This window comes from Manis pentadactyla, chromosome 10 (genome assembly GCF_030020395.1).
Source record: "Manis pentadactyla isolate mManPen7 chromosome 10, mManPen7.hap1, whole genome shotgun sequence".
Taxonomy (NCBI): Eukaryota; Metazoa; Chordata; class Mammalia; order Pholidota; family Manidae; genus Manis; species Manis pentadactyla.
Window position 1 is genome coordinate 7585689 of NC_080028.1, and position 22455 is coordinate 7608143.

General features: G+C 43.8%; 1 protein-coding gene and 1 long non-coding RNA gene across 3 annotated transcripts; both read right to left on the reverse strand.

Annotated features, from left to right (window-relative positions):
- On the reverse strand, nucleotides 1-4617 carry LOC118935241 (uncharacterized). The gene is made up of 3 exons (XR_005033742.2): nucleotides 1737-4617; nucleotides 842-962; nucleotides 1-740 (listed from the first exon to the last, which is right to left on the reverse strand). It is a non-coding gene; the product is annotated as an uncharacterized LOC118935241 (long non-coding RNA).
- Nucleotides 4618-7236: 2619 nt separating this feature from the next.
- RBX1 (ring-box 1) lies at nucleotides 7237-18951 on the reverse strand. 2 transcript variants are annotated; one of them, XM_036931431.2, is made up of 5 exons: nucleotides 18782-18939; nucleotides 16793-16871; nucleotides 12247-12317; nucleotides 9067-9152; nucleotides 7237-7419 (listed from the first exon to the last, which is right to left on the reverse strand). In XM_036931431.2, exons 1-5 carry the CDS (start codon nucleotides 18857-18859, stop codon nucleotides 7407-7409), a joined length of 327 nt encoding a protein of 108 aa, XP_036787326.1. In that variant the 5' UTR covers nucleotides 18860-18939; the 3' UTR covers nucleotides 7237-7406. The 2 variants fall into 2 exon arrangements, with proteins under 2 accessions (XP_036787326.1, XP_036787328.1); XM_036931433.2 differs by lacking the exon at nucleotides 9067-9152 and having other exon boundaries at nucleotides 18782-18951.
- Between the last annotated feature and the right edge of the window lie 3504 nt (nucleotides 18952-22455).

Genomic DNA, 22455 nt, shown 5'->3' on the forward strand with positions numbered 1-22455 from the left:
GCTGGGGGAGGAGGAATGGAGCGTTATTATCTAAAGCAGAGAGAGTTTCTGTTTGGGATGATGAAAAAGTTGTGTAAAGAGTTGGTGACAGTCAGACAACACTTTGAATGTACTTAACACCACTCAATTGTACTTCAAAATGGTATATTTTATGTTATGTGTATTTACCACAATTTTTTTAATTTTCAAAAAACAAAAACAAAATGAACCACAGCAAATACAAGACACTCAAAACTCAGACAACAACCCAAATGTCCTTCAACAGGCGAATGGCTAAAGCAAACTGGTGCAGCCCTATGATGGCATGGATAAAACAGGGCATGCTCTTCACGCACAGGACTACTTGGATTTTAATCACAAAGGCATCATGTGGAGTGAAAGAAGTCAGTCTTAAAAGGTAAGACTCTGCTATCTGGCATTCTCAAAAAGACAACACAGTTGGGAGGGAGAAGGCTCAGTGGTCACCAGCGGTAAAGAGATGGCATGAGGGAGGTGTTCTGGAGATGGGACTGCTCTGTACTCTGATTGTGGTAGGGCTTACACTAATCTGTACATATGTTAAAATTTGTAGATCTATTCATCAAGGTGTTTTTAAAGGTGAGGTTCATTGTATGATAACTTATAAAAGAAGTAAGCGAGGCTATAGCTCATATTGCAAAATCATTGGTGACAGATGGCAACTACACATCATAGTGAGCATTTAATATTGTATCTAATTGATGAATCACAAACTCATTCATCTGAAACCAGTAAAATATTGTATATAAACTATATTTCAATTAAAAACGTTTAAAATAAATAAATACTAAAATAAGGACGGAAAAAATAAAGAAAGAGGTACTCAGATCAAGTGACCTGCCCAAGGTCACACGGCTCCTCAGTGGTGGACTGCGAGGTGGACCCAGATCCATCTCCTTCCAAGATTGCCTCCTCTCCACAAGCCCAAGTTGCCTCTCAGAAGACTAGAGTGAGAGAAAATGAGATAATGGAGTGGAAGCCCTTGGTGAATAGTTATAGCCTCCTTATTAATCAAGGAACCCGGCTATTCCCCCAAATCCCAATTTAATGAACATCATTATTATTATTGATTCGTACATTCAACCCTGATCTTCACTGTGTTAAGAACTGGGGCTCTAAAAACCAAAACAAAGCCAACAAACAAAAAGCAACAGGTAGTAATTTCACTCCTTCCCTAAGGGTCGTGTCTTCCACAGCTTAAAATAACAAGGTTGTCTACTCTGGATCCTGGATGACAGCCCTGCAGGGTAGGCAGGCATCTGCAAGGGGTGGGGCGACGTGGAACCATCACCACCACGGACCAGGAAAATGCGAGCCAATCCCCTGGGTGGGGGTGTGGAGAGGGCTCCGGTCAACTGTGGGCCCAGGGAGAAGCACACTAGCTTTGGAGTCCAACCAGCCCTGATTCAAATTCTGCCTCTCCCATTCCTTACAATGAGGACTTACAGTCACTTAAGCTTTCTGCACCTCAGTTTCCTGATCTATAACATGGGTAACAGCATTCATCTCATAGATTCAATTTTTTACGAAGATCAAGTGGATGGCAAAGTTCCCATTACAATAGCTGACACATCACCGACAACCAGTGAATAAGAAATAATGATGACAATAACCATCAACAATAATTACCAGGCTCTCAGACTTCATATACAAAAGATAACACAAAAATAATTTCAAACTGAAGCACAGCTATTACAGGGATTAGAGGAAATACTCACATCTTCTCTCTAGTAGTTTAATATTTTTTCCCAGTGGACCACCAAGTAAGTCTTGATCAGACAGCTGGCTCGGTAGGCATGAACCAAATAAAAGCAAGGGCCTTCCTTCCTTCCTTCATTCTTTATTTGTTCACCCAGTGAAGGCGCCATTCTGGAGATTCAGGGGCAGACTGGACAGGCAAGCTCTTTGCTCTCCTGGAGCTTCAGAACCGGAAGGGCAGGCAGACTGTAAACAAGTAATCACATAGGCCACTAAGACAATTTAGATACACTGTGGGTAGATGTGAGTGAGTTGGGTGGTCATTTCCACAGGGCGGCAGGGAAGTCCTCCTTGGGGAGGTGACAGCTAGGTGAGTTCTGAGACCTCATGGAGATGTGGGGGAGTCCCGGGCCAAGGCCATGGGGCAGCTGCTGATTCCCTGCAGGGTCATGGGCGCTTTGCCAACACCTGAGGAAACGACATTCTTAGATGAGATCAGGAAGGCAGGCAGGAACCAACTGACCAGGAGATGATATGGTCCCGAATGAGAAGTTTCAATTATAAGTGCAATGGGAAGCTAGGAGCAGGTTCTTTAAAGTTAGTTAGATGACACAAATATTTAAAGTTATCAGGCTAAGATCAAATTGAGGCTAGCTTTGCCACTGGGCTGTTAATAAGCAAAGTCTGTTGGCCAAGGCTGCCCCCTCCGCAGAGAGCATGGGTGGGCAATGCCTGCCTTTGCCTCACGAGGCTCCAGTTTGGAGTTTCCAAGATTAATTCTCTTTAGAAGTCAACATACTATTTGTTTGTATTTATTAACACTCCCAATCCCTTTAAAGCCCATTCCTGCTTGCTTGGGACCCACATTTCCTCTGCCTGCCCATCTGAAATCCCAGCTCTGATCTGTTCCATGTTCATTTCAGCAGGCAATCTAATTTTCCTTATTTCTTGCTTTCCATGGTACCCCTAGGTATACCATTTTTGTTTTTACCCCTACTTTTTCAGATAAGGAACCCAAGCTCAGGACCTTGTTCAGAGTCTTCGTGTGTTGGTAGCAAAGCCAGAGTTTTCACCTAAGTTCATCTGACCCCCTCACCCTGAGGGGACCTGGGGATCAAGACGGGCTTTGGGAGAAACCTGAGTAGGACTGTGAAAATGCACAGATAATGCTGGTCACTCAGGAGAACAGGGGATATAAAGAAGCCAGACATAATGACAGCAGAGGAAGCACTTGGAAACTCAGATAAAGCAAGGAGAGAGAAAAAGGCATGAGAGCCTTCCAGTTTCTGCCATCTTTATTACAATCCACGGCGGGCAGGTAATGAAGAGAGGGAGATTGATGGTGTGACTCAAGCTCTTAAAAGTGTCAGGTGTCTCTGAGATGAACTGGGGTGGGAGGGGAAACAAGGAACATAGCAACCGACTTTGCTCAAAAGCAGAGATGTTAGAAGGAGCGATTAGGCAGATCAAGGGAGACTGTGTATATGGGGGCCTTATGGAAGTGGTAAATTGGGAGGATAAAGCTGCAGCAGGTCCAGCAACTGATCTCGGTAGGTGGAAGTTTCTGGAACTTGTAGACACTTGAGCTTCTTAGGGGGATTATTTCTTCGTTATTTTAAATGCAAGAGAAAACATAGCAAGAATAAAGGAAAAATGGTTCTAAATGACCCGTAATTTAATATGCGTTTCTACTTTTTGCATGTGGTATATATTTTTTTGTATTGTTGCAATCACAATACCCATGATAATTTTACTTCCTCTTGGCATCAGAGTAGTAAATCCTTTTTTTCTGTGTTTCATGATTTTGAAAAATAATATTCCACCCTATTGAGGTCTCATCATCTAATTATTATACTATTTAACTAGTGTTAGATCATTTCTGTGTCTTTATGCCTTTTAGGCAATTGTATTCTTAAGAAGTTCTAAAATTCAATGATATTTTAAACAACCCAGGTGATGATAAAGGCCTAAGTAGTGGCAGTAGAGGGAACAGAGTGGATTTAAATGATGCAAAATTCACAGGATAGGACATGGAGACCACAGGGACATTGGGAATGAGGGGAAGGTGGCATTAAAGATGACTATAAAGGCATGGAGAAGACAAGTAATGACTCTATAGCATCTTATTATGCTCACAGACAGTGACTGCTCAGCTGGAGCAAAAGGTCCACAGAAAGTTTAGTTCTAATGGTAGGTCAAAAATTGGTCCAATTAGGAAGAAGGGAGGGGGTATCTGGAAAATGATGTCACTACACAGGGAATCGACTCTGCAGTGAGTTCTGATTCTAAAACAACCCGATCAAAACATGGGACAAAAACAAGGAATAGGAAAAAAAGGCAAAGGATGCTTAGAAGGGTGCTTTGTCAGCTGAGGAAATGAATGAAAAATGTCAGATGACATTACAAATAAGATGAAGGACTTCTCAGGAATGTTTGCAGAATGAATAAAAAAGAGGTGTGGACCCACGGGAGAGGACCATGACGAGGGCAGAAAACCAAAAAGCCGGCCGACTGTCACAGCAGAGTGGCTCCTGAGGGATGTTGGAGAGCACACGGCACCACCAGGGATGACGGGCGGGCGGGCTCAGTGAACAGGCAGCACCCGGGCCCACTGCCAACATCATGCCACAAAACCAGTCTGGGGAGGTGTTGGTTGTGGAGGCTGTTTAGCAGTGGATGTCATCACCCATCTTGCCACCTGCACTTGGCCTCGGGAGCTGCCAGGGCTGCTGCCCACGGCCCTGCTGGATGGCAGGGACAGTGCCTCTCATGGAGGGAAGTTAGGTAACCTACCTTGCTCCAGCCGCATGGAAGGTGGAGGAGCCCGGATCAGTTCAAAGTCTGTGATGAGAAGTGAACTCTGCTTCCATCAAGGTGGGGAATTTCTCAACTGGTGTAATGGGCGACAGACCAAACTTAAGACTCTCTTCAGGTTGTAGCAAGGAGACTAATAACAGTGTGACCCGTCAGAGGGAACCACAGTTGTTTGAGAGAAAAATGAAGGCCTGGGCTCTGTCAGCAACAGTGGGAATGGGGAAGAGGGTACAGATTTTGGAGAACATACTCAGTAGAATGAATAGGGTTTAATGGTGAATTAGATACAGAGGTGAAGGAGAGGGGAGTGCCTATGATGCCTTTTGAATGCCTGTGGCTACAGCAGTCAGATGAGTGGCAATGTCATTAACCAGGCTAGGTCATCCAGGAGGGGAATGTTGTCAGAAAATGACAGCTTAGTCATTTTTGACATGCTGCCTTGAAGGGTCTAAGAGATACACAGCCAGGGATTGACAAATGGACAGCATTTTCCTGAAGTGGTGTGCTGGTAAATGACTAACAGGCTCTCCAAGAAAAAGCAGCTCGGATCTGCAGCATTCCCAATTTCTGTGGTGCAAATACACACGCCATGGCCAAGTTCAAGGTACTAACGTGAGGTTACTGAGGTGGATTTGGAGATGTGCACAGCCAGCCCCTGCACGGCCCAGCACGCTGTGACTGCTGGTGAGGCTGGTCTCCCACAGAGCAGAAGCCAAGAACACAATCTTCACGGGCAGTCTCAAGAGGAGCTCCTACAGGCACAGGAGCTGTCAGAAGGAAACCAAGAGAGGATGGGTACCAAGATCAAGCCCAGATCTGGGCCGCCAAGCTCTCCAGAATAAGTACCCATAATTCATTTGTTTTCTTAGTGATCTCCTACTAGACTGTGAGCTATTTGAGGGAAGAAACTAATTCAGCTGTGTTCTCTAGGTACAGCACACAGTAGGGATCTAGCAAATTCCACTAATAATCTCACGGAAGACTTATGTCCACCAGTTTCAGGAAGCAGCACAAGACTAACTAGATTTCCACGTTCCAAGGATGCCTCTTGGCTCCTAGCAAGTCTTAAAGAAAACACTTCTGGTTCTGTCTGTCCCACATCACTCCTGTTCTCCTGGCAACTATTACCCTGCATTCCAACTCTGAGGTTCTCAAGGCAGTCACTATTTTTCCATGACTCTACCAGTTAGTCCAGGTATGGGCACCTGACCCAGGTGGGGTTTTTGGAATAGAACGTTGGCTGGAGGAGGAGGTGGCAGAGGAAGTGTCAGCATCCAGTTTTCCCGCCGCAGGTATGTAGCTCGTCCCTGTGGAACAGCAGCAGTAAGAGTCCTGCAGCAACACCCCAGCTCCATCCATCCACCCTTAGGTCCAGTTGTACCCCCACCCTTTCTTCTGTTACACTCCATAGCCCCACAACCCTCCAATAATTTTCTTTTCATCTAAGTGGAAGCCAGATTTCTGTACTCCGCCACCAAAAGTCCTGATTAATATCCAAGCAAGTCTCCAAATACACAATGTCTGTGCAAGAATGCGCCCCTTGATGCTGATGCAGTCTGAATGACCACTCAAAAGGGGCTTAAAAGGGGATTTCTGCCAGCAATGGTAGCCCTGAAGTAACAGTGATAGTGGTAGTTACCTTCCTGTGAGTGTGTTCATGCTGGCTACATCGGGGAGCTGGGCTGGATCCAGGATTGTTAAGACTTCAAAGTTCTTAATCACTAAACTAGACGTTCTCAAAATTTCTGTCTCGGGATCCCTTTTAAAATCTTAGAAACTGAAGACCTCAAAGTTTTTGTGTGGGTTACATCTATAGATATTTACCAGAATGGACATCAAAACTGAGAAATTTTAAAGATTTCAAAAAGAACAAAAACCTATCATGTTAACATAAATATTTTTATTAAAAACAACTATTTTTCATATGAAAAAAATTAGTAGTGTGGCACGGCTTTACATTTTGCAAGTCTTTTATATCTGACTTAATAGAAGACAGCTGGATTCTCATGGCTGCTTCTTCATTCCACACATTGCTTTGAAGTGTATAAGAAAAAGCTGGCCTCATACAGGCATGCGGTTGGAAAAGGAACTTCTTGAAGCTTGGGAAAGGGTTTCAGGTACTGCCAAGTCCTCAGACCATACTTTGAGAACCCCTGCAGGAAACTATACTGCTTCTCAAAGAAGACTCTACGTCACCACTGAATCGTATTAGACCTGACAATTCCTTCTATGGCGTGGGTGTTTTAAACAAATTGCAAAGGTAGTGGTGAAGGAAACCTGAATTCTCTTGCTAACTTTAAGCGACAACAATTTTCAACCTGAGTTCATAAATTATTCTTTTGCCAGCAAGATTACATATTGAGACTTTCAAGCTTGCTTTTCTAAAGACAAGAAAGCAACATGTCACTCACAAAGTTAATGTTTGTATAGTGGTTTTATAGCTTTACAAAGCCTCTTTCTGAGCCCTTATGATGCCATTTAGTCCTTAAAAGCCATTTATAAAGGAGGATTGTTTGGAGCAGAGAGAACTTGCCCAAGTAGCCATCGGTAACGAGCTGCAGACCAGACTTCCTCCTGACCAAGCACCTTGCTTGCAGAGTGACTCTGCTCTGGCTCTACTGGACAAACTTCCAAAAGCCGGCTTTCCCACCGTGGAAGAGGGGACCCTTCGTTTACTTTGTTCACATATGTAAGAGACAGCATCTGTTCTAGAATCCAACTGGATTTTATTTGACACAAAATACAATATGGCTGCAGGAAAAGCAAAATGAAAAGACAAAGCAGAAAAGACACGGTTCTATCTAATTAATAATTAGAAGGCAAGTCATTAAATGAATTAACAAAATAGTTGAGCTTGAGGGAAGGATTCTCTTTTTCTAGTGCCCATACCTGAAAGACAAAGTAAATTATTTTATTAATTCCTTAATAATTTCCTGCTTGAAATTGTAAAAACCACTTAAATGTATGAACAAATTGATTAAAGCTTTGAAAAGATGTAAATGGCCACAAGTGTGCTCCAAGTTTGGGCTGTAACACTCGTCTCTGCCCCTTTCATCTTATCCTTCATAACATCTTATCTACAAGTCCTTTTTCAGGGACAGCACCTCCCTGGGACTCTACCATAACCCTCTGACTCCCCTTCCAGTTACCGGACAGGCCCCAGGCAGTATCAGGGAGGTGAGGGGAAAGCCAGCACCGGGGGCTGTCAAAGGGAATCCTGCTTGTCGGCTCCAGTTGACAGCTAAGACCCAGGTTCAGCTCTAGGCCTCCCCGCCTCGGGCCGCCAATCCCCCCTCCACTCCATCACACAGGCCAGTGCGGACAAGGCAAACACAGAGTGGTAACTGAGTGGCCTTCAATTTCAAAATCTATCACCAGTTCTAGTTACAGCCCTGATTACATTCGGCACTACAGGAACAACTGTGGAGAAACTAGTTACAGATTTCAGGTGGTTTCTGGTGTCCCCAGAAGTGAAAATTTGGTTCCAACAAGATTATAAAAATAAACAAGGCCAGGAAATTTCTTCCACCTATAAATGGATTTCTTCAACACAAAATCCTTCATTATTACCATACGTAGTCTTGTCCTGGTTCTTTTTGGGCAGTTAGCTTCTGATAAAAATACTTCGTTAGATGGATGCAAACAGGGCACTAGAACTTTGGGTCACCGCTTCAATTATCTGAAGGACTACTAGGTCCTTTAAGCACTTGTCATAAGAAATCCACTTGAATATCATCTAAGAAAAGTTGCTGTGCCGAATTCCATGAAAGGCAGAGCTCCAGTGTTTGCTAGTGGGCTGGAGAACAACCCAGAGGCTACCTATCGGATTGAGGAGTGGTGTCACTTGTTCCTTGTGAGCCTGTTTTCCCAATGTACTGATGGCCACTGCCTGGCAAAGTCACTGGGGAGATGAAAGGCAGTGCCAAAGCCCAACACGGGGAATTTCCCAGAGCCCCCACTTCTTAGGTGTAGCACCGGGCATACTTAATAGGCAACACCAGACATTTGTTTGGGTCCAGAACGGAACCCTGAGCCTGCTATAGGGCAGAGCCAGTTAAAAGGCCTGTTTAAGACTTAGAAAAGTGCTTCTGCTTTGACATGTGTTACTGTCTTGGCTCCACTCAGAACGCAAGCTCCCTGAGGACAGAGAAGGGCAGTCTTATACATTTTAACATCTTACACCTACACTCTGCTGAATGGAGCACAATGGTGTGAGTTAGATACTGAGTACCTGGCAGGTTTCTTAAAAAATGAACATACATTTGATTAAGACTTTCAAAATTCTTTACCAAAATAAATAACCAAGTCTGAAAGCAAAATAACTGTACTCTGGGCAGCAAACATCTCATGTTGGACATGCATCTGTGCATTTGGCCACATACATTTGTTTACTTTACCAAAAGTTAGTTTATAAAACAAAGCAAGTTCCATGTCCTCATCCTCTAAGGCTATGCGCCCTCCAGCATGAGGTGAGTCACAGAAGGGCACTGACCACAAAGCCCAGTCTTACAACATCAAAAATCCAGGGACACCTACTTTTGGAATTCCCACTCTCTGTTGTCCAATGGACACACCTGCCGTGTTTTGAGCCAGCGAGAAATACAGTGGAAGTGAAAAGCATGCTGGAAGAAAAGATACATTTTATTAAAAATAAGTCTGTGCAGGCTCAGCCATCCTCTGACAATATGTCTCAAGGGCAGTGGGGTAGTTACACACAGGGAGCTGGAGAAGAAAAATGGGAGACAGATAATGCAAGGCAAAAGGTCACCACTCGGTTAGGTATAAGGATACTTGCAATGAAACAGAGACGTCATTTCCACTATAGGCAGAAATGATTTAGAAAGCATGCTAGATGCCCTAGCAGTGAGTTCCCTCCCTTCCTCTTAAGGGAGGATGGAGTATGGCTCTCGTTGTGGTCCTGTTTGGCCTGTTAAGGGGTGCTTCTACTTTCCTTGGACACAAGCGAGGAGGCCTGTTCACATGAGATTTCAGACTTCCCCATTTTTGGTCCCCAGCTGTCCCCCCCAGCACCCTGGAGAATGGCAGTCCCAGGAGTAGAGGCTTCCCCTCCGCCCTAGCTAGCATACTGCCATTGCCACCTACCCAGAGCTGAGATGGGCACTTCCACGACCTACCCAGCTCAACTTTGCTCAAGGGGCTGTATTTCCAGATTTGCTTGGTCATAGTGATATTATAAGAGCTCAATACTCAATAAGCCCTTGCTGGAGGAGGGATTTTTGTGTTAAAAAGGAATGAGAAAAAAATTAGGGTAAAGGGGACTGTTATGATGGGCAAACTGCAAACAGCAGTTGAAAGAGCATCAAGGCAGAAGTAAAAAGGCAAGAGCACCAGGAATACTGGGAACCGATGGGGAGCTGTGAGCTGGCTCTCAGATTTGGGGAAAAGGAAAACCCACGTGCAGTTTCTCAGCGGGAGCTCATCACATGCAGGCGCTAGTCAAACCTCTCTGCAATGGATTCTCCTCCCCAGATCATACGAGTACGAAGGCAGAAGCGGCAAGTGTGCCCCCTCCTCTAATCCACGACGGGCTGGCTGAAGTGGGGACCAGGGAGAAATGCTGACACCCCAACAAAATGACGAAAACGTTTACAAGCTTGGTTAATGACTGCCTTGAAATCTAGTCAGTATGTCTTCCAAAACATGCATGGAACTTAAAGAAGAATCATAGTGCAGACTATCATCTTGTGACTTGTCTTTTGACAAAGACAGAAAGGGAATTCAGTAATTCGGAGTGGAATCCACAGCTCGTAAACTCTGCACATCCAACAGGACAAATATCTCCCAGAGGGCCTTTCCCACTGACCCTCATACAGCTCGTTGCGGAAAAGAGAAGAAACACAATTTCCAAAGGCAGAAAGCTAAGGCACTTTTCGCAACCACCAGGTGGGGACAGGCTCACAAGGGTATTCAAGACACCTCTCTCCACCCCCCACTTCCCCACTGGGTACTGTGCAGCCGTACAGGGTCTACCCCAGAAGACAGGGAAAGGGGGACAGCACGTTGGACCACAGGGCAGGTGGCAGCATCCATCAATGACCCTGATCCAACTCCCCTCCTGATAACGAGTTGAGATGATATTAATACATGTACTTAGTCATCTCAGAGTACACTGACTCGTGCTCTACAGTTTGCAGACGACGTTAACATACCTTACTAGTACTATCAGTAACATACCTTACTAATACTATCAGTGACATACCTTACTAACTGGAGCCGCACAGGCAAGAGTGACAGGTATTATCTTCATTTCACAGACAGGAACTGAAACTCAGGCAGGTGACGAGACTTGCCTAATTCATGCGCTGGTTGGTAGAAGACCCAGAACCAGACCCCAGGAGAGCCCAGAGGTTTCTGCCTCACACGCCAGCCCTTCGTTAAGGCAGGCTCTCTGAACAAGCCTCTCCTTAATCAAATATAAGGGGAAGTTAACTCCCTTCTCTTGCACCACAAAGTAACACAGTTCCTCGTATATGTCTGAATGCCAAGGAGAGCAAAGGACCCAATATATCTTGCTTTTTATCCCCATAAACGAGCAAAGCTGTTTGTTGGACAATTCAGGCTGCTGTGAAACTGCTCGAAGGCCCTGACAGAATGAAGGGCACGGACCATGAGGCACGGGCAGGGAAGAGGGCCTCCACCAAAGGAAAAGGACTGCGCTACCACCTCCTCAGCAGCCAGCACCACCCCAAATTCCTATTTATTTAAACAAACACTTATGTCTGTTATGTGCCTGGAGGTGTTCTAAGCACTTTTTAACATAAGTAATTTCATCCTGATCACGACTCCACGCAGCCTACATGAGAGAACGCAGGCTTAGAGATGTCAGACACCTCGCCCGCAGTCACTGTGCAAGTAAAGCAGAGAGACAGGGAACAGTGGTCTGGCTCCAGAGCCCCACAGTCCTGTGCCATGCTAGGAGCTGTGGGTCTTCTGTCCCCTTGGCACAGGAGGCCCAGACAGGACAATTTTAGCTCATGTGACCAGGACGGTATGGTTATATGGATGAATTTTTAACACATCCTAGAAATAACATATTTGATGTTTGTTATCCTACACAGCTGTCACACCCTGGAAGGCTGTACATTCAGTCCAACGATGCTGCACAAAACATTTCTGGCATAAGCCACGTTAAAAAAAATAAAAATCCTAACTCAGTACATCTGCAACACTTAAAACCCATATATACGTGCACTTGAACACTAAGTTTATTCACCAAACAGTTCCACAAGACATCTCATCTTAAACAAAAAGTCTGTTAATTGATAATAGGGGGAATGTAGTAACTATAATGTTGCTCATATGAAACCTTCACAAGACTGTATATCAATGATACCTTAATAAAAAAAAAGTCTGTTAAGAAGGTGAAGATTTCCTCCAGCAGAATAATATTCTAAAGACTGTGCCATAGGCTTTGAAGGATTTTCGCACAGATGAATCCCCAAAATGTTGTGAATCCCAACAAAAGTGGGTCCACTTTATAATTAAAACAAAGAAGTGCCTCTGTAATAACTAATAATTTTTACCCTGTAACAGCTGAACAGTACACAGATTTAAACTCTTTTTTACTACTTGTATACCTTCTGGGAGAAAGGTGGGCTAGTCATTTTTTTTCCCTAGTTATTCTCAAGACCGGCAAAGCAGGAAAAGTGGTAATATGTTTACAAGCCATGCTGATAGGGAAAGATGTTTCCTTACGTTACAGACTCCCCACGCAACCGTGCACTCTTCTGAAGTAGCAGACGCCTGGTTAGCTTGACATTCTATGCCTGCGGGAACAAGAGCAACAAGATGACTGGACCTGAGCAGCAACAGCCTTTCAGTCTATACCAGCTCTACCTGCACAATTACACAAGGACATGACTGGGGAACGAGTGGGGCTGGGAGTGGGGGTTGCAAATCTGAACAAAATCTCAAGTGGTTAGGTAGCTGTAATTGTTTTTTAGTGAATGTGAAAAGGGGTGAAGAGTAGAGAAAGCAGGTATGTGACTTAACAGTATGCTTTGCAATGATTTTCCATCTGTGTTCAAAATCACGGGAATGAAGGAAAAGGCACGTTTTACTTCTGAACATAACCTGACTTGTCCAAACAAAATTGATTCTAATTTGGTAAATGTAGTTCATTCTCAAAGCCACCTCCTAACTTTTACTGTTCTGAGCACTGACATCTTGTCCCTGTACTTGGTGAATGCTTCCTCTTAGGCTTTTAGGACACCCAGGCCTGCCCACATGAAGGCCTAGCTGGATGACAAGCTCCAGTCCCTAAAGGAGTCAGGCAGACACATGTGAACTGGGGAAGAAGCAAAATAAAAGGGGGTGGAGGCCTGTGGCAAACTGTAGCATATGCTCTGTGAAGGCAGCAAAACTCAAAAATCTTTAAAACACTGTCAAACAAAGCAAATCTGTTAGGCCAATGGATTAGCGATCTGGGGCCCACCACTTTGTGATGTTAATTCCCCTCAAGTGATTCTGTTCGGGAAACAGAGCCAATCACTGCAAATGTATCCAAATATTGAATTTCATAGAGGGAGAGAGGGGAACTTAAACAGAATAGAAATGAGACCGAGAACTGATGAATGAAGCTCTATTGGGAATAAATACTTAAGGAACACGAATTACTAATGTGTAATTTGTTTTGTCTGAAGGTGGTAACTAAATGGAGTCTCCCTTTTGGAGAATAAAAAGCTTCAGGAAAGATTATTTAACCAGAGACAATTCCTTCAAACTTCCATAGGTGGAAAATAGTTAAATTGTATGAAAACACAGCTGAGATGTTACTGGGTATATTTGGTCTTAGGGGAAGAGATATACCATAAGGTTTTTTCCCCACCCTTCAAAAACATGAAAGACAAAGGATCTGAATTCACATAACCTGCTTTTGCTACCTGTAACAGAGAATAACTGGGTTTTCTTTCTGAAAGAGCAGAGAATCTGGTGTCTGTGCAGTATACTCAAGAATTTATTGGGGCTGTGAATACATTGCCATATTCAAAAGGATGGCAGGGATCCTCAACTTAGATGAGGACTATGGATTATGAAATTAGCTAAGAGGCACAATTATTATTATTTAAGTAAATAGCAAAACTGTTTCAAGGTACGCTACCATGCTCAAATCATTCTAAGTCTAGGTAGTTTTAAGGGACTCTTTCTATGCAAAGTAGGCTCTCAATACTAGATAGGAAAAAAAAACACTTTTATTAACAGTGAATGGGGGCCAAATATGTATCTACTGTTTACCAGAAAATTCCTAACAAAGAACAAAAGTATACAGGAGGGATAGGATTGTAATATGAATGCCAGATAAGAAAGGATATGGCACGAAAAATTATTAAATATGAGTATTAAATGTTCTCAAATATAAATGTTTTCAAGCTTTTGGTGCAATGAGTACAGGGGTCAAGCCATTCATTTAACAGGGAAAGAAGCTGTTCACCGTCAACCTCGAGTGGACAAACAAGCAACACACAGCAGGTCCCTGCCACGCCCCTGCCACCGCAGAAGCTCATGTCACATCACGTTTAAGGCTTGGGAACCTTTAAACTTCAATACTAGACCATTACTATCAAAGGACTGCTAAGGAAGCAATGGCTTCATCTCAGAAGTGGGCAGATTTCACTCTTCCAAAACACTGATGGACCTAGGGTTTGGGGAAGAGACTAACTTCTTATAGGCAAAGAATGGGCCTAAGCCTTCTGGATGCCCTCTTAACCTGGAACAAGATTACTCAAGATAAAGGAGAAAATAACTCCTAGAAGACTGTATTTCAGCAACTCTTTAAAACCACCAAGACATAGGCAATGTAAAAATAAATAGGAAGCTATAGTAGGGTGTATAGTATCAGTCTGGACTCAAAAGAGGAAGTCTTCAGACAAAGAAGGCTTTGCAGGGGAGTCTAACTGGGGCATAGCTGTAATCACTCTTATTTATTTACAGCTATGCATATAGCCATTCATTTAATGCCAGACCAGAATTTACTAGAAAATGGCCATTGCCAAATCAAGATTATTTTCATCTTTAACAAAAAGTCTTTTTAAAAGAATCATAATCCATTTATTTTTGAAAAGAAGATAAGCCCATTGTGGCAACCAGACTTTTCTTTAGTGTCTAGAGTAAACAAAAGGATATGTTCCTTGAGGTAAAAATTTAATCTCAGTCCTTGCTATATCCTGATGCCTAGCAAAATGCCCAGGATATAAATATTCACTGAATGACTGAAAGACATGACTTCAAAATACTTGCATAATTTTTTGTTACAGGAGCTCAGTATTCTACAACTTTATCTGACATTTAAAATGTATGATAAAGCAGGTGCCTCACTGAAAGCCTACAGCGATCCCTCAAGTATTTGACTCTAAGACACAGTAACAACGGCTTTTGTCTGTTGTCGTCCTCTAAGAAGAGACACACAATAAGTTAGATATAGGGTCAAAAAAATAATAGGGTGATATAAAATTATTAACTATTTACAGACAAGCCCTGAGAAAGTTAAAATTTTCTCTGGGCACAACTCCCCATGAAAATGCATGGCAAAGAAATTGGCAAGCATGTAATCAAAGATCCCACCCGAACACATTTAAAACTGTGCATGTGTTTTTCTGTGATGGGTTCCTTCTATCTATAGTAAACATCATGGTAGCTGCTGATCTGCTTTGACTCATGTGAAAAGGTAAACAGGTTCAAAACTAAAAGACACCAAAGGCAATAAGCTACCAACACGTACCATGATTGCTTTTCAAAACAATGTACTTGATTTGTGTTTTCCGAGTTGCAATGATCACTGACTGACTCTTCTAGTTGTGTTTTAGTTTATTGCTTACATATTTAGTGAGAACCTATCATGTACTGGACACTATGCTAGACGCTGGAAATACAGTAAATAACATGGACATGATAGAGAACCAATTAAATTAAGTGACTGCTACAAAGGAAACCACAGATGTCGTGGGAATATCTGACACAACTGTCATGGCCTGTGTTTGCATCCATGTAAGTATGGTCAGGGAAAACAGCTTTGAGTAGTTCAAGTGAGACCTGCAGACCAACTATGGGTTAATTCTGCACTGCCCAATAAAGTAGCCAGGAGCCATATGTGGGTACTGAGCACTTATAATGTGGCTAGTCTGAGCTGAGATGGGCTATAAGTGTTAAAATACACTTCCAAGACTTAGTACCAGAAAAATAATGTAAAATACTTAACTTTAAAATGTTCACTACATTTTTGAAATGAAAATATTCTGGATATAGTAGGATAAATACACATCAAGTGTTTCTTTTTACTTTGTTGATGTGGGTACAAGAAGATTTTAAATTATGTATGAATTTGCATTCATGGCTCACATTTAGACTGGAGAGTGCTGGGTATACAGAGATAGTGGGAGAGAAGAAGCGAAGAGTATTTCAGGCAAAGAGAACAAGATATGTAAGGGCTCTAAAAAAGATCGTGGACACTTCAAGCATGGAAGGAAAGCCAGAGGAACTACCAAAGTGGGCAGGGGAGTGGCTCAAGATGAAGTTGAGAGGCAAGTGAGTGATTTAAAAAATAAGTGCCTATAATTTCAATTCTATAAAGTCAGAATTTCTTTGCCCCATTTGTTTTCAATAACAAACCATTTTAGTACCTGGATGAAAAAGTAACCTCAACTGTTCCTGGTATGATCAACATTCTTACCACTATTACTATAAGGATACTAAGTCTATCAACAGCTATCATCAAATCCACCATGGGTTGATCACAATGTGTGATGGAATATGTGGGTACTCAAATGAAATTTCTTTAGCACAATTAACTCCCTATTTAGATGTTGGCAGTGATGTCCTCTTAAGTATGTTTGGGGGTATTATTGCACATCCTTACTTCTTAGGCTTCCTTTCTTGCCCAGCAAAAATTAGCTCTGATAGGATATTTTAGCTCAAAGTTATTTTCTTCCTTTCATTGTTTTTACCTTTGAGTCTGGGTATGAGATTGGAACTATAAAGGAATAATCAACAGCGCATCTGTGTCCACAATCATTCTAAACGTGGCCTTGCCATCTTTAGATTGAGTAGATTTATTCTGAGAGATGGATATGCCTCCAGGAATCATTAAAAACTACTCTATTTCAAACATATCAATGGACTAGATGCAGAAGACCCTGAGTATTCTATGGATTGTATCTCCTTATGAAGATGAAAATTCTATCACATCGGGAGAGCCACAATCTCTGTAACCTTCTCAATTTCCTCCCATCTTCCTCCAATTACTTACAAAGATCCATAATGTGGTTCCTGCAGATGGCACAGTTATCAACCACAATATCCCAGGCCCAGAGGGCTACTGCATTCCACTGCAAAGAGAGAAAGGGGGAACAATGCACTCTCCTTCTAACACACACACGCACGCACGCACGCACGCACGTACACGTGGATTTCATGCTGCAGCTGCAGTTATCATCTCTTTGGCCACATGGACCACAAAACAAAGAGTTTTAGAATATTACATTACTCTTATTATATCAGAGGGCAAGAGTAGGCTACACATATGCTCACCCATTCTCCCAACAGCTGAGTATACGAACACAGAAATTAATGAGTCACCTCAATTTTTTTCCTACAGCTCAAAATAATTTAGTCAACCATATCAATGTAAGCAAATCAGGAATAATTTGTAAGTACCTGCTTAAGGTTTAATAAGCACAAACTTGAATTACTGTGCAGGCTCCCTGGCAGTTGCAAAAGAGCTCAATTTCTGCATAAATATCTGCTCTTTAAGACAGCTTTGGACACATAGGGAGCTGAGAGCTAGGAACAGAATGCACTAAGATGATTGGATCATAAAGTGGGTAATCGTGGGATAAGCTAGGTAACTAAACCCAGTTGTGTGTACACAGAACAAGGTCATCACTTATATCTTGCAAGATTATTTTATAACAAACTCCAGGATTCACTAGGATTTTGTTTAGTTCCTGTTACCAAATAAACGGATGTTCTCAACTTTCACATACTCAAGACTCATCTTTAGTTAAGATAATGGCAGTAAGAGTTCATCTAAAAGTGGTATTTAAGTAATTCAACCTTCTAGCTTCTTCAATTATAAATATTTTCAAACTAACTTTTCATCCACTAATTTGGTGCCCCTACCCAAACACTCATCTCTTTCAAACCCAACCTCAGTATTTAGTAACTTCTTCAGCACTTTTCATCCAGCAGCTTCAACTTGGAGGAAAAAAAAACCCTACTTCTATTCTTCAATATGGCTGCTGGCTGTTAACAGCACGCAGTGCCCACAATGAAACGCCAAAAAAGCACTAGGAGCGGGGATATTGTCAGTATTTAGCCAGATGTTCCAGAAATAACATCTTCCCTATTTCAGAGTCTTCATTTTAAACAGATTTATTTTATATTAAGTGGGAATCGGCACTTTTCTTACGACTGTTGGCAAACCACTGTAAGGCATTTCATGCAAAAAGACACGTTCCACATTTTTGCTTTCCCACCTACCAGGTCGCTCCCAGCTAGTACCCTTCCTAAATGACACAAGATTTGGGCTCGCAATTTCTTTTTAACAAATTTCATCATGCTTTTCTTCCTTTTTTGCACAAGGGCATTCGGGGAATGAGCACAAGACTGAGGCGGCTGAGTGACAAACCAGGCGACCTCTCAAAGAGCCAAGAGTTACACTCGAGACACTTTAACTCGGCGGGGTCAAGGGCTAGAGACGGGGCTAACGGAAGCCTCGGTCAACGAGGACCGGGATCGGGGTCCCTCAATGTCAGAGGGACCCCAAGCTTCGGAAAGGGACGGAGAAAAATCACCATCCCGGCTCCTCACAGGCTTCCAATGCAGTAGGACCTCAGGTTCCTGGCTGTCGCCGCACTGCCCCATCCTCCACCCAGCGCATCGCCCCAGCTCCCCCTTCCACCCACCCCACCCTCTCCATCCCCACCCCTCCACCACTCACTCCAGTGACAGCTCAGGCGCTTGGCTCCCGCAGCCAAGTCGCAACCCCGCGTATCTCAATAAGCACCTACGTGATTGGCCTCTCAGCCTCCCTAGAGACACTAATACCAGCACTGATACTGGGCCGCAGTCACGCCGATCAATCCTAAGACCAACCCCCCGGCTTCCTCTCGTGGTACCCAGTCCCAAGAACGCCCTGAAATGAAACCCTTTCCTCCGCGCCTCAATCATCCTCGAACTTGCCAGCCAGATCCGCGCCTCTCTAGCTTCCCTGAGGAAGGCGCTGGCGAGACCCAACCTTTTTCACTTCAAAGCGCTTCTTGCCCGCGCCGCTGTTGGTGCCGCTCGGGGTATCCACATCCATCGCTGCAGCCATTTTGGAAACTCAAGGTCCGTCGTCCGGCCACTGCGCCTGCGCCCCAGTGCACGCCTTGTTTCCCCCGCCCGCGCCGGCACCTCCTCGGGTACCCCGCCTCTCATGGCGCGCGGGGGGGCAGGTAGGGGCGGAGCACGTGGCCGCGCCTCTTAAAGGCGCGGGCGCGGGTCCCCCGCCCTTCGTCGGCTGGAGTGGAGGGGGTGGCCCGAGCTGCTGGGGCGGGGCCGGGAGGGGCCGAGCCGACGTGAGCGAGCCGGGTGGAAATGTTCAAAAAGATTCGCTCTCGTCGCCCTCCCCTGGGAAGCCCCCGGCCACACTCCCTCATCTGGGCGGCGGCTGCTTCCTCCGCCTCCGCCGCGACCTGCCGCCCCGGCCCCGCCCCGCCTTCCCGGCCGCAGCGCGGCTCCCAGGCAGGCGGGTCTCCCGCCGCGCTCCGCCGGGGGGAAAGAGGTGCGTTGGGTACCTTGCAGACGGCCTCAGAAACCCGAACCCCCAAACTGCCTTTGCACACGTTCTGACCCGCTTCCAAGCCAGGTCCAGGCGCCGTTTGGCTTCCTCATTCCAATTAGGGAAATGCCCAGGATTCGACGGGAAGATTGGAGCTCTCGAATGTCCTCTCCTGGGCCAAACTGAGCCGGCATTCTCTAGACCTGCCTTCACCTGCCCGCCTGATACAGGTGGAGGAGGCCTAGGAATCTAGGAGCTGCCACCTCAGAGCCCTTCCGAAATCCCAGTATGTCTTAGAATGGCTTTTGGTTAAGGTCCTCGACTTCCACTTCACATTCTTGAGCACACGCTTCCCATCCCTCAAAATTCGTCGTCTAACTGGGGTCTCTTCTCCCTACTTCTCGGTCCTCTTTCCGCTGTAGTTACATCTACAGTTGCTGACCTTGACTTTGTGTGAGGCATTCTCCCATTTATTCTTACTGGTCCTGCCCAGCCAAGCATCTGGGCTTTTATGTCACCCTCTCATTTCTAGACTAGACCCCCCTTCTGCATCTCTAATCTTGCAGAGGTATGACTCAGATCATTCTTACGTTTTATATAGGCTTATTGGAATCTCATATTTTATCTTCAAAGAAAACTGGAGAATAATGGAGTGTGTTGACTTTGTTGCTAAACCAGAAGAACGGCGACTTGTTTCCTTGTCTTAATCATAAACAGAAACAAAAAAATCCGTGAGAACACCACTATAGCTTCAACCAGACTTGGAAAGAGAAAAATTGAGACTTTAAAGCATTATGGGAACCCTACAAAGTTTTTCTAGCCCAAGTTTTGTTAAATTAGTAATTCCACGTTAAGATTTCTGTCATCTAAGCTATTGTGTTCCTACAGGCCCCTAAAGGAGCACTAAAAGCCTTAGGAGATGAAACCCATACTGACTAGGTACCGGGTCCTGTTATAAACGTAATAGTGAAGGAGTCAAAGACCTAGTAGGGAAATAATACACAAGTCAACATATAAATACGTCAGAAAATCTCAGGTGTCAGTAATTGCTATGAACAAGACAAAACAGTCATGAAATTGAGGGTCAGATGGTGGCAACATCAAATTGGGTGCTTAGGTGAGGCCCCCATGACCAGTGACATTTCAGCTGAAGTCCTCAGGAGGGCCTAAAAGGCCCTGTGTGATCTGTTACACATCTGTTTAACTGTGTTTTTCTTCTTTTTTTTTAATGGTCTAGCACCTTCTAGAGTATTTTTTCATTTGTTCGTTTTAGAGTGATTGTCTTTTTGTGTCCTTGTTAAGAGAGGAGATTTTTGATCATTTTGTTTACTGATAACGAAAACTCCTGAAACAGTGCTTGGTACATCATAGGATTGGGTAGAATGTGTGAATGAATAAATTTGAGATTTACTGAGCCAGTGGAGTGTGGTAAAAGATGTCAGACAGTCAGGCAGGAGCCAGATCAGCAAGGGATTTTATTGTAGATGTTATGGGAAGGTCCTGGGGGGTTTAAATTACAGGAGTGGACTAACAGTGACAAAGTCTTTACTTTTTTGAAAGTTAAGCTTTGTGAAGAAGGGATTCTAGGGATACAAGAGAGGAAGCAGCAACAATTTGCAAGTTGTTTGCTGTGTGTAGAGCTATAGTGGGGAGATGGATGATGTTAAGGGGTGGTTCCATTAAGCTATGAAAACCTTATGTGCTTATCTCTCCTTTTGGAGATTTGCCTTGCTGTGGTGACTGGCCATGGCATTCTGTGTGTTAGATTCTGCTGCATAAACCTGAGAAAACTTTTTATAGATTTCATACAATTTACTCTCCTTCATAATTTCATTCAGTTCACAATAGGTTGTAATTTTACTTTCAGTTCTATTCCTTTCTTGTCAATCCATTTATCATTCAACAAATATTTATAAAATATCTATAGAACCTGTTGTGTGTCAACTACACCATGATAATCTAGATAAAAAGGCATCTAATATTTTAAGTATTTCCAAAAGGCCCATTTCATCATTGAATTTACAGAGAAGCAAGTCAATTAATGAAGATTCCAGTGAATTTTAGAGAAGGGGAAGTGCAGGACGCTTTGAAGCAGAAAGCAAGTGGGGGATGGGAGAGGGGGAAGTCCTCTTAGAGGAAATGGTTTGAGATTGAGCCAGACAAAGAGGAGTGGATGCAATGATAGTGCCAATAAATGTTTAAAATCAGTGCTCAGAACAAAAAGTCCTGATTTGTAGTTTTAACAGCTAGGTTGCAAAATTCCTGAAAATTTAACATTTGCTCTTGTAAGCTGATGCAAGCTGGCTCCAGCACTTATACACATTGAGGGATATGGAAGAAGGTGGCATTCCAGGTAAAGGGAACAGCATACAGAAGGCTTGGAAGCTGGAGATTGCATAGTAAAAAAGCTTGGGGTAACTGGAGTATGAAGAGAAAGAAAGTGATATAAAGGAGTCTGCAGTGATGTGGAAGAGTCAGTTGGTAGCATTTCTTCCCAAGACAGAGGGATGGAGAGAAGAATGTGCACCAGTTAAGGACCTCAGGACCTGAGGAATGACATGGAAGTGGAAGTGAGTTCCCTGAGTTTCCTTTTAACCTCATATATCTCAGACTTGGAGCTGAGGAACCTGGCAACCTGAAATGCCAATGAGACAAAAAAAAAAAGAAACCAAGAATCAAAAAACAACAAAAGACTGCTTTCTCAAGCAAACAGAAAACTTTTAGACAATAACTACTCTATTCCATCCAAACAGCAAAAAATAAATGCAAAGCTGCACAGAGAACCTAGCCTGTACAGCCTGCAAGTCTAACCAGATGCCCCAACACCTGTGCCAGGGTTGTATAGGCCAATTAGGGAGTTGGAACTTTCATCCCTTCTGCCTGATAATGAGCTCCCCTACCCCTGTGGTGTAAAAGGGGACCACAAGGGGGTCTGGACACTTACTCCTACCCAGTGATAATGAAAACGAGGCACCCTTTCCCTTCCCTGCTGGGGTGGTGTTGGAAGAGGCCTAGTGGAAGGTTGGACTTTTCACCATCACCCATCAATAATGAGGCCACCCCCTCCACAGTGTCAATAGAGACCATGTGGGGAGCTAGAACTCCCAATTCCATCCAGCAGTAATGAGAAGCACCCCTACCCTTGAGTG

Bases quoted from the DNA above. Each gene is read 5' to 3' on its own strand.
- RBX1 (XM_036931431.2), bottom strand. From the start codon at position 18,859: ATGGCTGCAGCGATGGATGTGGATACCCCGAGCGGCACCAACAGCGGC. The intron at 12,318-16,792 runs GTAAGTAATTGG...TTGTTCCCGCAG, and splicing joins GAACCACATTATGGATCTTT to GCATAGAATGTCAAGCTAAC. The intron at 9,153-12,246 runs GTAAGGAAACAT...CTTTTCTTCCAG, and splicing joins TTGCGTGGGGAGTCTGTAAC to CATGCTTTTCACTTCCACTG.